We start from the raw sequence: 15,640 nt of genomic DNA on the forward strand, positions 1-15,640 counted from the left end.
ACAATAATTGAAGGTCCATCTTGGTCATATTTCCCAACAGTTTAATTTCAATACGAATACCCCCAAAGAGTAGTAAATATATTAAAGTTATTGGTTGGATCTCCTAAAACTGTCATCTAACAAGGACTATAATTTACAGAAAATCCAACTTGGTTTAGAAAAGTTAAAAATTTTAACTAGAAATCCGTCCAGAGAAGTTGTGTGAATGGGCTACAATAGCTTCTTTGTCAGTATAGAATATCGTCTATATCCCTCCTAATTTTGAACTATTATCAGAATAATTTGCAAACTCTTAAAGCCTTAAATAAAGATGAGAAATTATCAAAATCGTTATTTCAAACTACAATAAAAATAACAACAACAGAAACAAACATAAGTCAATATACAAAACTACGTCATATAGATGCCTATTTAATCCGCCTAGTACATACCTGGTCCAGCAGATCTTCCAACTTGGCGCGCACAATTAATTCACGCTCTGGAATAACTTGCATAGCTGTTTCCAGCGGTGAACTGGGGCGACTGATGGATGCGGTTGCTGCCTCGCATGCCTGCACGGCACTGGCCAAACGTGACTTTTCGTGATTCAATTTGTTTTGCATATTCTGGGCACACTTCAATTGATTCTGAGCCATTTCCAAGGTGGTGGCTGGAGCATCCAATTCCGTTTGAATAATCGGTTCATATTCTTCCAAATTACGCATAATGCTGTCCAAGGTGTCTTCGTACTCTTGGAACTTAGCCAAGGACTCTTGCAGGCGATTGCGTATCTGTACGGAGGTTTGGAGCAGGGAATTGTAGCTGTCCTGAATGTTCTTCAATTGGGATTCGACTGTGTCGCGAATGGCAGGTGTGGTAGGTTCGTAGCGTTTTATTTGATTTTGACCCTTGGCATTGAGGTCATCAATGTTGGCTTGGTATTTCTGGATTTCATCCAGCAATGCTTCATGCTGTTTGATTTGTTCTTGGGTTTGTTGGCGATTCGATATAAAGAGCGAGTTGTGAGCCATGAGTTGGAAAGAAATCTGCAACAACCACTTCTCAACATCTTGCAAGGCTTGATGATAAGAGGTGTAGTCATTGATTTCGGATTCCAATTCCTTGATGTGATTGTTGCAATCGTTCTTGACCTTATCCCAACGACCTTGCAGGCGATGGACATCATCAAAATCAACACCCAGTTCCTTGGCTTCGGACATTAGGTTTTCCAATTCTGAGCCCTTAAGCTTGATGTCGTTCTGCATAGTCTTGTAGCGTTCTAATTGGGTCTTCATCTCACCAAGTTCGCCCTTAGTATCTGGCACAGTCTTAAGGGTCTGCTCCATGTCGCTCAACCATTTGTCGAGCTTCTCTTTGTTGGCAGAAAAGTCGGACCAGCGATTTTGGGCTTGTTTCAAATCGATCAACTTCTGTTTAACAGCCAAACCCAATGTGTCCCAATCCTCACGCACCTTTGTCATAAGATCACGTAATTTCTCTTGTTTATCTTCTGGCAGGACATTTGATGCCTTGGTATAGGCATCTTGAACCATGCCCAAAAGATGTTGGCCTTCGGGCAAACGCGATGACAAAGACTGGATAAGAAGAATAAAAATTCAGACGTTAATTTTTTTCATAAAAATAACAACAACTTACATTAACGGTCTCAATTTGCTGAGTAATTTGTTGGATATCACCCTCGCCGTTGCAGCCATCCAAAATGTGTTGGGCCTTTTCGATCCAAGCATCCATCTCGTTTTTATAGTTCAAGAATTCGGTGTGATCCGACAAGTTCTTTTCGATCTTAGCCACCAAACCTGCGATTATGTAAACAAAATCGATTAAAAATGACGGCGGGTATGCATACATTTCCACTAAGCAACCTACCTTGAGCGGATGTCAGCAATTTGGTGTAGTTGGCTTGGGTGTCAACCGTTTGATCTCTAACTCTGGAACAAGCACTGTGCTCCATCAGCAGTTCACACGAATCATTCAGTTCTTCGACATTATCCTTTTCGGCGACAACTTCTTCCAAGAGTTTCTACAGAGGAGAAAGCAAGGGGATTAGATTACTTTTTATTCGACCACTGTTCGCAAGTGAGTAGTTTAGTATGGAGGAGAAAGGCAATTAGTTCGTAAAGGGGTTAATTGATTTACAAGGATATAGTTTTGTTTGCGGGGTTAGCTTAGTTATTACAGAGGTGCTGAAATCTTAAATATCTAAGGTTAGAATACGAATTGAAATGATATCACGAAGTGCTTTTGTGAGGGTGTTGTTGTTGTTTCGCATTTGGAAGTTGCTTAGATAAGGGGGTTAGTGGTGCCGTTTGGTTTTATTTTTGGTTGCTACGAAAGCGTGTGGTAGTCACAGTACATTTAGTTATGCCACCTGGTGGCGACTGGTGGCACTTACCTTGGCATTCACCAAATCTTCGGGGGTCTTATTTTCCGATTCGTTGGCTTGATTGACTCTCTTGGTCATGTCTTCGATCCATTTATTGATCTTATTGAATTTCTGCAAGAAGCTCGACCATACATTCAGGCATGTCTCCAAGTTGGAACGAGCATCGCGCGACATGACTTGAATGGCTTCCCATTCGGAGTTCAGATGTTTAATCTCTTGTTGCACTGTGTCTTGGCCTTCGCTGCCGCTGGTGTTGATGACAGCCTGGGAAAGTTCTTGGCATGCCTCCAACAAGGACTTGCCCTCGAGCATTGTGGCATCGATTTCGCCCAGCTTGTTAATGCGATCTTCGACTTGTTGCTTCTCGCCATGACAGTCGGAGCACTGCTCGATGTCCATGCGAGTCTTGCGCAACCATTCTTGGGTCTCGTTGAAGGCTTGCTTGTATTTATCGTGATTGTTTACTTGATTCTCCAGCGATTCAATGATGGAATTGACCTTGGCTTGCAGTTCATCGAACTTATCCATGCCAGGCTTGAAATCGTTGCGATCCAAAGAGTTGTCTTCATTCAGACGTTTATTGATTTTCTCGACGATGTCGCTGTGGCCATTGAAATCTCTCTGTATGGCTCTGAACTTCTCCAGAGCGGCTCTCTTCTCACTCAAATCGTTGAGGAACTCACCGGTGGTCTTGAGACTAGGCTCAACATCCTCCAGCCATTCTTGCAGAAGTTTGTACAATTTGAAGATTTCTTCCAGCTGAGCCAAACGGTTCATCAACTTCTGCTTGACATCATTCATTTGTGTCAGCAAATCGTCATAGTCCTGTTTCAAGGCATCAGTGTCCTCTTGAACCTTGGCGGCTCCAGTGGGCTCGGTATTCATAATAACCTTTTCCTTCAATTCCATCAAGTAGCGCAATTTATTTTGACCCGATTCGAAACCTTGTCTCAGATTCTTTACGGTATTCAATTTGGCTTGGACCTCACTCAAAGTACCCGGTATGACCTCGCATTTCTGCAACTTCTCACGGGTCTGCTCAATCCATGACTGACACTCTTCGTAGAGGGTGTGATGTTGTTGGTGTTCTTGATAGTGCATCTCAAGACGACGCATCACTTCCTTGGCCAAAGTCAACAGCGCGTTGTATTTGGTGGTCAGTTGCATAACGGCATTACTGATGCGGGTGTCGGAGCAAGTCTCCAACAGCATTTGTGCCTTCATGTTCAAGTGATCCAAAGTCTTCTGCCAGTCGAACAGAGTCTGCAAGTGTCCTTGGAACTCCTCCAATACGACCTTCTTTTGAATCAGGTTCTCCTGCAATTTGTTGTAGGATTGAACCAAAGCCTCGGTTTTGGTCAACCAATCCAAAGCCTCGGTATATTGGTCTTGATAGTCGGACCACTTGACAATGCCCATTTCCAAATAGTCTTTGGTCTTCTTAAGATTGTCCACGTAGGCATCGAATTCTTCCTGCAAGAGAGCCACCTCTTGTTCAATGATCTCACGATCTTCGGGCTCGGCACTGCGACAAGCGATTTCACCTTGTTCCAAGGCAGCTTCCAATTTCTTTTGACCTTCGGGAACTTCACCTTGCAAAATCTTAAGCTGATGAGTTTTCTCAGCCAAGGCCTGCTTATCGCCAGTGGGTTCGGAACATTTGCTGAGGCGCTCCTTGGCGTTGCGCAACCATGTGGCGAAGTCATTGCCGGCATCAATTAAAGCCTGGTATTGATCGATAGTATTCTTTTGCTTTTCGTACAGATCCTTGGCCTGCTTGGTAAGGGTTTCATATTTGCTGGAAATTTCCGAAGCTGGAGCTCCCTGTTGCAAATCGGAAGCCTTGCAGGTGACAGATTGAATCATGGGTTCAAAGGAGACTATATCCTGGACAATGTTGTTGGTCTGTCTCAAGTTGGCCTTGCGTTCGCTCAAACCACTGCTCAAGCGTGGTTGGCCCTTGGACTTTGTAATCTTCTGCTCACAAGCCTGTTGCAACTTGGCCTCGCGATCTTGAATCCATTGTTGCAGCTGGGAATAGCTGGAACTGTAATCGGCCCATTGCAAGAGATTCGTTTCCAATTGCACCTTGGCCGTGGACATTTTCTTGACCAGGCGGTCCCAGTCGTTTTGCAAATCCTTCATTTCACTGTTGATAGCATCGCGGCCATCGGAGCGAGTGTTGCGCACCACCTTCTCGCCATTGTTAATGGCGGTGTGGACAAGATTCTGACCCACCTCACGGTTGCGTATAAGTTCCTGAATCTTTTCCAAGCGCTTCTCCAAAAGCTCCTTCGATCCGGCACTTGAAGATTCGCTACATTCACGAATGACTTCCTTGGCGTTTTCGATCCAAGCATGGGCCGCTTTCATGTTGCCATTGAATTCACGGTGTTGTTCGCAATTGGTTTCGACCTTCTTGAGGACATCCTTAGCCAGGTTGACCTGCACCTGATAGACTGAGTTCAAATGTCTCAACTGATTGTTGACATACGTATCGAGGTGGGATTTTAGTAGGCCTGCTGCGGATTTATTGAATTTCTCAATGTCGTCCTTGCCCTTTTCTAACCGTTTCATGATGTCGCGCATATCAGCCACCTGTTTTTCTTTTTCCGGCAAGTTGGGCATAAGGTTGAGTTTATGGTTCTTGACCAAAACATCGATTTGTTGGAGCCACTCAATGAGGCGCTCGTACTCCTCCTTATAGGTACGCCACTGCGACATAGTTTCTTCAAGGTTCTCCTTTTGCGAGTTAATGTCGCGGAACAGACTTTCGAAACTGTCACGCAAAGAGCGGATATCATTGCGTATGATTTCCTGACCTTGTGGAGATGTGCTGGCCAGCACCACTTCACCAGTGTGCGTCAGGTGTTCAACCAACAACTCACCTTGGGCCTGTTTGTTCAGCATATTTTCGGTGGCCTGTACAGCATTTTCTATGGCCAGTTTATCGCTCAGTGAGCTTTGCTTCAACGAGGGGAACTTCTCGCGGGCCCTGCTAATCCAGCTTACCAAATCATCATAGGCCTCTTTGTACAACCTGTGATCGCGATACTGATCTTGTCTTTCGGACAGCAATTTCTGCGACTTGGCCGCCAATTCGTCGAATCGGTCCAAAACCTTTTGGGCCTGGAAGGCCGACTGACTTTGCTGGCCACTGGCAATCATATCCTTGGCCTGCGACTTAAGTGCATCGACGTCGATCTTCTCGACACGCACCTTTTCCTCAGTTGTCTTGACCCGATCCAGTTGTGCTCTCTTCTCAGGCATGGTGGCTTGTAGTTCGGAGAGCTCCTTCAATGTGTTATCCAACCAATCGTTGAATTTCGAAACATTTTGTACCTGCTCCAGGAAACCAGACCATTGCGTTATGGAATCATCCAGTTGGGCCTTGACATCAACGATGCGCAGGGCAATTGCCGACCATAATTCTTGCAAGTCCGCCAATTCTTTGTTAATGGCGTCGTGACCGTTGGGCGCCGTGTTGGCCAAAACGTTTTGAGCCATTTCCACGATGCTGAGCACCTTGGCAGAACCTTCGTCCTTCATGAGGATGATATCTTGGATGGTAGCTAATTTCTTGTCCAATTCTTTTTGACTCATCGAGCTCATGTCGGAGCAGTAGTCGAGTTTTTCCTTAATGCCATTTATCCAGGAGGTGCATTCCGAAATGCTATTCTCAAAGTCTTGATGGGTAGTGACATACTGTTGCCAACGATTGTTAAGTTCCTTCACTTTGTGGAAGAGCTGTTGGTATTTCGTGACCAATTCAGGTCCAGAGCTACGTGATGCCGAGGGACCCTTCATCAGCAGCTGAGCCTTTTCGGAGACATTGTCAATTTCCAATTCCTTGGCTCTAACCTCGCCTTGCAAATTCTTCAACTCCTCCAATTGAGATTTCTTTTCGCCCAAGTTTGGTTTCAAGTCGATGGAGTGCAACTTATTGTCACAGTCTCTAATCCAGGCCAAGCATTGGTCACGCAACTGTTCGTAGTCGGACCACTGTTGGAGACGCAACTCGATGGCTTCTATGGTGGAATTAAGTTCGGCAATCAAACCCTCCCACTCCTGTTGGGTGTTGTCGATTTGGGTCTTGATATTCACTTGACCGGCGTCTACGGTGCCGGGAATTACCTTCTCACCCAGAGACCTAACTTGATCCACGCGGGGGAATTCATCGGCCAAACTGGCCTTCAAATTCTTCAAGCGATCCATGTTGGTGTGCAGAGATACCTGCTCCAAGTCCAAATCTCCCCAATAGTCAATGGTGGAATGGGTTGATTCGATGAATTCCTGGGCATCCATAACGGCCTTGCAGTACTGCTGGTGGGCACTGACAATGCGTTCGTAGTTCTCCACATATTGCTGGGCTCTCTTCTGGACTTTGTTGTAGCGGTCCACAATTTCCTTGGTGGCCGCTTCGACATGCTCCGTCTTCTCGGGCAAATTGGCGGCGATTTCTTGCAGATTGCCAATTTCCGCTTGGTGGTTCTGTATGTCGTTCAGAGAGTCGCGGTAATTCTGCAACTTGGCCCGTTTTTCATCCAAGGTGGTCTTGAGTTCAATTTCGCCGGGTACTGCCTTTTCAATTTCGGCCAACCAGTTCTTGAGTTTTTCGGCGATTTCGTCGAAACCGGACCATTTAGACATTTTGTCTTGGATCTTGCGGCTGTTGCTGGTGATGTTGTCGAAGAGTTGGTCGAACGTTTGTTGCAATTCCTCCAGTTGGGAGCGTATGGCTTCGCGTCCTTCGGTGGCTGTTGATGGGTAGCACTTCTCGCCGCACTCAATGGTGTTGTTAAGCAGCAAAGTAGCAGAGGGCTGTTGAGCCAACAGTTCCTGGACAGCAATTTGTTTCTTAAGCAAATCATCGCGGGAGCCGACCTGGCTTAAATCGCTACTATCGTCGTATTTGGCTTGAGCACTGGCCAACCAATCGGAACATTGCTTGTACTTTTCGTTGAACATCTGGTGATCTTGAACAGCCTGTTCGCACTTCTTCAAAATCTCCTTTGTGGTGGCCTGGATAGATTGGAATCGCGAGGTAACCTGTTGCACATTCACAGCAATGCGAGTTTCGCCCGAACTTTGGATCAACTCGGAGGAGTCGTCCTTGATTTTCTCGAACTCTACTTCCTTTTGGCGCAAATTGTGGTTAAGACTCTGGAATTTGTTCAGCTGTTCTTCCTTCTCTTCCAAAGTGGCTTTGGGATTATAGTTCTTCAGGGCATTTTCCGATTCGCCCAGCCATGAGATTAGCTGATCCAAATTGACCTCATAGTCATTCCATTGTTGCAGGCGACTTTCTAGACCGCTCTTAACATCAGTCAGAGCAGCTGAGAACTTCTCAAAGTCAGCACGCAAGTTGCTGAGATCGCGGGTCATCGCCTCCTTGGAACGAGCTGGCAAGACCTTGGTGTTGTTGTCAATGTGATCGGACAGAATCTGTAGTTTTTGCAAGCCTTCAGGTAGGGAATCCATAATCTCGCTGACCTTATTCAGGCGAGCCTGCAAGGCTGGTTTGTTACCCGAATAGTCAGAGTAGCCGGTCAAACGATCCCAAAGGTTCTTCTGGTAGTCCTGTTGGGCCTTTTGCAATTCACTGAACTGTTGATATACGTCAAAGGCTTCCTCCAGCTGTTGCAGTAAATTGTTGCAATCGGCAGAGACTTTGTCGTATCTCTGGTTCACCTTCTCGACAGCCTGCTTGATTTCAGCGGCATTGGCTGGCAAAGCGGAACTCTGCAACAAGCCGGCCTTTTCATTTACAGCCTCAACTATACGCTTATGCGAATTGATATCCTGCTGGGTGGTCTTGAATTTATAGAGCTTCGAGCGGATCTCCTGGGCACTGGTCCAGGTTGAGGGATTCTCATTCTGCACTGCCTTCTCAACTTGATCCAACCAATTGATCACTTGGCCAAGTATGTCTTGGTAGCTGGAGAGCTGAACTGTCTGGGCTTCCTGTTTCTTTTGCAAGTTGCGAATACCTTCGTCCAATTTGTCCCAGCGATCGCGAATATCACGCATTTCCTTGCGCAATTTCTCGCGACCTTGGGTGGAAGTTTCGGGCAAGGCCTTTTCACCGGCAGCATTGAGAGCGGCAAACAAGGTGTCGGCTTGTTCCCTCTCCGACAGTAGAATGGGAAGGATGTTCGACACTTGGGATGCATCTTCCTTTTCGGCATTTTGCAATTGCTTTTCGATGGGTTCCAACCAGAGGTCAACCTCATTGTATTTGTCCTGATAGAATTGATGGTCATCAACGAGGTTGGACCAGCGGTTCACGACTTCCTTGCTGAGCACTTGCAGCAACTGATAGCGGTTGGTGATTTGAGAAGTCAACGTCTTCAAACGCTCGGCTCCGCAATTGTTCAGCAAAGCATGGGCCGCATCGGCAAAGGCATCGATCTCCTTCTCCTTTTGCAGAATCAGATCGCGTTGAATCTTGTATTTCTCCAGTTGTTCAACCTTTTCGTGCAGGGTGGATTGCAGTTGTTGTTCGCGGAACACAGCCTCGGCAGCGCGACACCATTTTGTGAGCTCTTCCAATTTTTCCTCAAAGTTCTGCCATTGCTGAAGAACGTCCTTTTGTTTGCCCTCAATACCTTCGATATCATCGAAGTGAGATTTAATGGTCACCTCCAGTTCGTTGATTTCCTTGTCGAGGACATCGACTCCCTTCTCGGAGGTCGATGGTTTCACCTTTTCGAATTGCTCTCGAATGTCGGATACCAGTTTCATGGCTTGTGGTTTATTCTGAGACAAACTCTGGAGGGTCTCAATTTTGCGTTTGATATCGGATTTTTCTCCATAGGCATCATCGCACTCCAGCAGCTTGGCCTTTTCACCCGAAATCCAGGATTTGGCAGCCGCAATTTGGTTGTTCAGCTCATTGTGTTTTTGCACACAATCGTCCAGGTTATTCAAGATCTCCTCCGACTTCTGGACAATGTTGTTGAAGAGTTGTTTGATCGATTGCAAATAAACATTCAGGGAATTGTCCTTGATTTGATCGACCAGGACTTGGGCCTTGTCGCACACGTTGTCCACCAACACATTGTGGGTGGTGATTTCCTGGTGCAACAACTTGTGGTTCTGCAATTGGGCACGTTTCTCCTGCAGAGTGGTCTTGGGTTCGGTGTGAGATTGCATGGCCTTATCGACATCCTTGAGCCACTTGGTCAACTGATCCTGGGCAATGGAGAAGTCATTGAATTGCAACAGGCAGTGGTCAATCTTTTGGGAGGCTTGATTCAAGTCATCGGTGTAATTGTCCCACATAGTGCGTAGATTTCGGAGCTGTTGTCTGATGATTTCACGACCATCGGGACTAGTGTGACCATAGAGTTTCTCACCACGATCGATGAGATTCTCAAAGGCAGTGCTGTCATTGATACGCTTGTCGGACATGTCGCGCAATTTATTTTGGCGCTCTTGCAGAATGGCTTGGTCGCCAACGATGTCCTTGTTCTTCTCCAACTCATCAATGCAGGATTGTAAATCCTTTTTGAATTTCTCATAATCTTGATCGAAGGCTTCGTGATCCTTGACATAGTTCTGGTATTTAGCCACTGATTCCTTGCAGAGATTTTTCAAAGTTTGATATCTGGTATTGAGGCGGGACAGTTTTAGATTCAAATCTGTTTCGCCCTCAATTTCACGTCCTTGATCCATCAAGTCATTGATGGATTTGGCACGCTTCTCAATATCCTTCGAGATGTCGAGCAACTGTTGGAGATGAGCCTTCTTGGCCTCGGCAGTGTTCTTCAGCGATTGATTCTTAACAATGGCCTCGACATTCTTCATCCAATTGTCCAGTTCATCGATCACCGTCTCGAACTCATCCCATTTCGAGCAGAGCTGTCTAAGTTTGACTTGCGAGTCTTGGCACAACATCATGAAGTCATCCCAGGCCTGTTTGGGTTCCTGGAAGCTCTTCAACAAAGCCGGATGGCCAGAGGGATGAGTCTGGGATAGGACGGTGTTCAGAAGTTGCTGGCAAGTTTCGAAAATGGTGTCACCTTCAGGTTTGTGCTGCAACAGATTTTCTACGACCTGAAGCTTCTCTTCTGCTCCTTCCTTTTCGAAAGTGGTCTCATTCAGAATATCTATGGCTTCCGATTTAATTGTGTTCAGCCAATCTTGTGCCTTTTCCAATACCTGGTCGTAGGCTTCGTGTTTGGCCACTTGATTGGTGACGACATTGATGCGGTCGGTAATTTTCTTGGCCAGGTCGGTGTATTCGTTTATGGACTCTTCGGTCTTGCGTTCCGATTCATCATCGCAAAGAGCCACAGCACGTTCCTGCAATTGTTTCAAAGCATTCTTGTGCAGGGTGGCCTCTTGCAATTGGATCTTGTAATTTTGCAGAGCAGCTTTCTTGGCCGCCAGTGTGGGATAGAGTTCGTCAGCCTTGAGGACCTTGGCCTTGGACTCGTTGAGATAATGCGAAACTTGGGCATAGCTTTCCTCAATTGTGGTCTTTTGAATGAGGACACCTTCGACCTGTTGCAAGAGAGCATTGGCTTCGTCTCTCAAATAGTCGAAGTTTTCTCTCAGATTTCTTAGCTGAGCACGAATCTTTTCCCTGTTCTCGGGTGTCACAGTGGGATACAACGACTCTCCCAGGTCGACAACATTGTTGAGGATCACTTGACCATTGTCGAATGTGTTCAGATAATTCTTAATGGTCTGCAATTGTTGTGCAGTGGCTGATGACGAGCCGGGAGAACCCATTCTAGCCAATTCTTGGAATTCAATCTTGGCTTCGCCCAACCATTCGGTGGCTTCGTTGAGAGCACGATTGTATTCGTCATTGGCCTTCGATGCGTCCTTCAATTTGTCCATGTATTGTTGCAATCCCTTGCCCACAGTCTGGTAGCGTTGCACTAAGTGCGTCACAAATTGACCGATGCGGGCTTCTGGGTTCTTGTTAATCAACTGCTGGGAGGTCTTCTCCAAGTTGTTAATCACAGGCTCGTGATTGTCAATGTCCTGCTTCAATAGCATCAATTCCTCCATCTTCTGTGGAATATTTGTCAGGTCGATTTGATTGCTTGTCTCGGCCTTAATGCGACCCTCAATGTCTCGTAGCCAAGAGTTGAGTTCCTCATTGGATTTCTCGTACTGAGTCCACAGATCGACATTCTCATCGAGGATGTTTTTAATTTGATCGAAAGCCTTTTGTAGATCGCTCATCTCGCCATTCAGACGTTCTGAGTCCTTGATAAGTTCGGCCATATTTTGTGGCGTTTCAATGGCTTTCAACATTTCTAGGGAATTGGCAATGTCTGCCTGACGCTTCGTGCAGTCGTCCAAAGCTTTGCTAACTTCTTGAAGCGACGATTTCTTCACATCCAAATTGTATTTGTCCGAAGTGCTTTCGGGTTGGCACCAATTCACCTTCTCCTTTTGTGTTTGAATGATGCGCTTCAACATGTTGACGCGATCGGCATGGAACTTCTTCAGGAATTGCAGCAGAGAGTTTTCGATTTTCTTGGCATAGACTTCTACGCCCTCGTATCTCTTTTGGACATTGTTCAGCTCCTTGGGAATTATGGATTCACTGAAAGTGGGATAGAGGATGCGCAGCTCTTCGACCTTCTGCTTGATATTGTCAATATCGTTGCCGGTTTGACCTAGCTGGCCTTGCAAAGCTCTACACTGTTGTAGACGTTCCAGTATCTTGGCATTGTCGCCGGACATATCGTCGCACTTGATGAGCTGTTCCCTGAGCTTGGCCACATTTTCACCGGCTTGTTTGATGTTTTTACGCAACTCCTGTTCCTGATCGTTGAACTGGGCTGTAATGCTGTTCAAACGTTCCGCATTGGACTCGACCTCTTGGAATTGGGCATTCAAAAGTTCATTGAGTGCGGTTAAGGCAGGTATTTCAACGTTGTTGTTGATCTTGAGAAGTTCGGCGGATTTTTCTGCAATGGTATCCTTCAGGGCCTGGTATGAGGGCAACTCAGAGCGATATTTCGTGAGACGCATGGGGGCAAATTCAATTTCCATGCTGTTATCGGCGGCGTCACACAAACCCTGGTTAGTCTCTGTCAACCATGGTACGAGATCCTTCTTGGCGTCCTCGATTTGAGACCAAATAATCGCTTCAGTCTCATACATGTGGGCATTCTTAACGGTCTTGTCGTGCAACTCCTGCCACTTCTGTTTGGCTTCGGCAAAGTCTTTGGGTATATCTTGGGGCATGACCTCGCCAATGTTGTCGAACAACTTTCCGACATTGGCCACCTTGCGGTCCAACTCATCGAGCACCACCTTCGACTTGCGGACTTGATCCATGGTTTTGCGAGTCTTTTCAGAGGCTTGATGCAATTCAACCTCGTCTCTGGGTTGTTGTGGGATCGAGTGATACAAATCTTGGGCCTTCTTCAGCTCTTGGCTGAACTTATTCTTGCAGTCGGCGAATTCTCTCAAGGCCTGCGAGATCAATTGGTATTTCTGAATACGTTCGGCAATTTCGCCTTGCAAGGAGTCATAGTCCTTGTCCAAATGCAGGAGAGTCTCCTGAATGGCTGGCATACTGGCGATGTCTTCGCGCATCAGTTGATTGCCCTCGTCGTGAATGCGATTCTTCAAGTCCGATTGGACCTTGAGGGCATCATTCAGTGCTACCAAGTCGCAGATGATTTGATCAATATTATCCAAGTTCGGCTTGCGTTTCAAGATGTCAGCCAATTTGGCTCTGTTGTCCTGTAAGGCTTGGCCTAAATTATTCTCCAAGTTGTGGAATTTATCCTTGCGGACTTGCATTTGTTCGATTTGTTGCTTTTGATTTTGCGTGCGCAGTTGCAGATTTTCCAGTTTGTTTTCAACATCGTTCACAATCTGGGTGGCAATGTATGGTTTGCGGGTCAGAGCATCCTTGAGATGGATGACAGGATTCTCATCGATTTCCTTGGCTTGAGTCTTCCAATAAGGCACTGTTTTGGCAATAGTTTCTATTTCGGACATTATCTTATTCAAGTCCTGCGATTGCGGAGCATCGGGCTTCTCGATTTGATGTTTGATGTAGTTCAAGTGGTTTTCGGTCTCATGTTTCCAATTCAACAGTTCCGTCCACTTTTCTAAGCAGGATTTCTTTTGTTGCATGTTGGTTTCGAGATTTTGATAGTTAACCACCAAGGCGGAATAGGCTTCGTTGAGGCTCTTGCTCTCCTCGGGGGAGGCGGCAAGGGACAATTGCTTAACTTCGTCGTAGATGGCATTGAAGGCAGGTTTCTTGTCGTTATGCTCCTGCAACAGGGCATGGATGACATGCAAACTTGTCTCGACACGTTCCGGATTGATTTCTTCCACTTGGGCGACTTGGGACCTCAGAGAGTCCATCCAATTGGAGAAGTTAACCATTTTAGCGTTGAAATCTTGACGAGCAATAATGGCATCGGAGATTTCATTGATGTTGGCGCGAGTGGCTTCGGAAAGCTTTTGTAGCTTGCCCTTCAAACCAGTTACGCGGTCTTTTACGGCAACTGCTCCTTCGGGAGCTAAATGTAAGCTAATTTGATCGGCAGCCTGACCGAGGGCCACGAGTTTGGCTTGCTGTTCGGATATTTCATTGTTGAACGACTTGAGACGAACCAATTCGTTCTCCAACTTATCAATGTGCGGCGTATTGAGGATGCTGGGTTTACGGGCTACCATTTGTTCGCCCTTCTCCACCCAATCCTCCAATTTACCCGCTTCATTTTCAAACGATTTCCAGTTGGCGACGAGTTTTTCTAACTTAGCACTAGCCTGTTTGGCATTCTCATGCACGGACGTCCAACGGGAATGCATGGCATCTACTTCATCGGGGGCATTGGTTTTGCATAACATTTTGTGTGTAATGTTTGAGATGCCTTGGAGACGGTCTAATTGCTCCAAGCAATGATTTTCAAATTGTAAGGCATTCTGTTGCAGAGCAACAGCTTCTTCAAGGGACAATGGCTTAGGGACTATGTTATTTACCTTGATTTCGCATTCCTCCACGATGGGCTTCAGGTGCTGCAGGCCAGTCTGGAATTGTTGCCAATTGACAAGATCTTCCTTGACGGCTTGGGCTTGGTGATCCACGTTGCGGTTAATGGCACTGAGTACTTCCTGCAGTTTGGTGATCTCTCCTTTGAGGCGTTTCGCTTCAGCAATATTGCCCTCCTTGGGCGCCAATTCGGAAGCATCGGCAGCCAGGATGTCCAATTCTTTCATGCGGTCACCCAAGACAGTCTTGAAAGCGTTGACCTTCATCACACGTTCCTCGGGTGTCAAGTCCTCCGAATGCAAAGCTTCAATGGCCTTGGGCGCTACCTTATTGGCCCATTCTTGCAGAGCAGCCAAGCGTGACTTGTAGTTATTCCATTTGGCGCTGTAATCTTCTAGGTAGCCAACACGGTCCTTGACATGTTCCATGGTGTTGAAGAACATCTTTTCGACTTCGGTTACTTCCTTCTCCAGGATGGGTCTCTTCTCAGCTGCAGCCAAGGGAGCCAATTCAGCCTTCAAGGCATGCAACTTGGGCAGCAGTTGGTGCGAGGCTTGTTGCAACTGAGCATTCAGTTCACGTTTAGCCTTCAAATCTTGGCTTACGTTCTTAGGATCCGTTTGCAAAGGAGTGAGGGCACGCAATTCGGTTTCGGCCATTTGCAGAAGATGGCAAATTTCGGCCTTCTGATCGGAAAAGTCATTCCAAACAGCTTGGGTACCCTTCAGGGCTTGCAACTTGTCGGAAGTTTCAGTGTAGGCCTCATTCCAGCCGGTTTCCAAGTTCTTAACTTCGACCTGGACAAAGGATGGTGCATGCACATCCTTGCTCAAATCACGACCTCTCTGCAACATGGACATAATGTGAGGACGTTGATGGTCCAATTGATTGATGGCATATTGCTGCTCCTCAATTAGTTTGTTGACACGCTCCAGGCTGTCGGGTGGTGGTATGCTGGCTGCCTGCTCCTTAACTTTGCTAAGAAGGCACACGACTTCGTGAACCTCACGACGGTAGGTGTAGCATTTGGAGAACACCTCCGTCTTAACCATGGTGATCTCAATGGTTGGTATGAGGTTCTTGTAACGAGCAATCAAGTCTTCCAACTTCTTTTGTTCGGCATTGGCCTCGTCTTCGGTGGCATAGCTGAGTAGGTGATCCAAAGTCTTGACCAACCACTTCATATCTTCACGTTTATTGTCGGCTTCTTGGCAGATTTTCTAAAGGCGGAAAAGAGTAGAGAATTAATTGAATTGTCTAAGGAAAAGCAC

At 46.4% G+C, this 15,640-nt stretch overlaps 1 protein-coding gene across 9 annotated transcripts in view; it reads right to left on the reverse strand.

The window, feature by feature from the left end:
- LOC101890034 (muscle-specific protein 300 kDa) overlaps positions 1 to 15,640 on the reverse strand; it is a 204,563-nt gene that overhangs the window by 107,431 nt on the left and 81,492 nt on the right. For all 9 annotated transcript variants that reach the window (XM_059121315.1, XM_059121319.1, XM_059121314.1 and 6 more), the window contains 4 exons: positions 2,393 to 15,589; positions 1,867 to 2,020; positions 1,636 to 1,796; positions 432 to 1,574 (listed from right to left, as the gene is read on the reverse strand). In XM_059121315.1, the coding sequence (XP_058977298.1) occupies positions 432 to 1,574; positions 1,636 to 1,796; positions 1,867 to 2,020; positions 2,393 to 15,589 (14,655 nt within the window). The remainder of the gene's footprint in view (positions 1 to 431; positions 1,575 to 1,635; positions 1,797 to 1,866; positions 2,021 to 2,392; positions 15,590 to 15,640) is intronic.

The sequence above is a fragment of the Musca domestica genome, unplaced genomic scaffold (assembly GCF_030504385.1).
Source record: "Musca domestica strain aabys unplaced genomic scaffold, Musca_domestica.polishedcontigs.V.1.1 19, whole genome shotgun sequence".
Classification (NCBI taxonomy): domain Eukaryota; kingdom Metazoa; phylum Arthropoda; class Insecta; order Diptera; family Muscidae; genus Musca; species Musca domestica.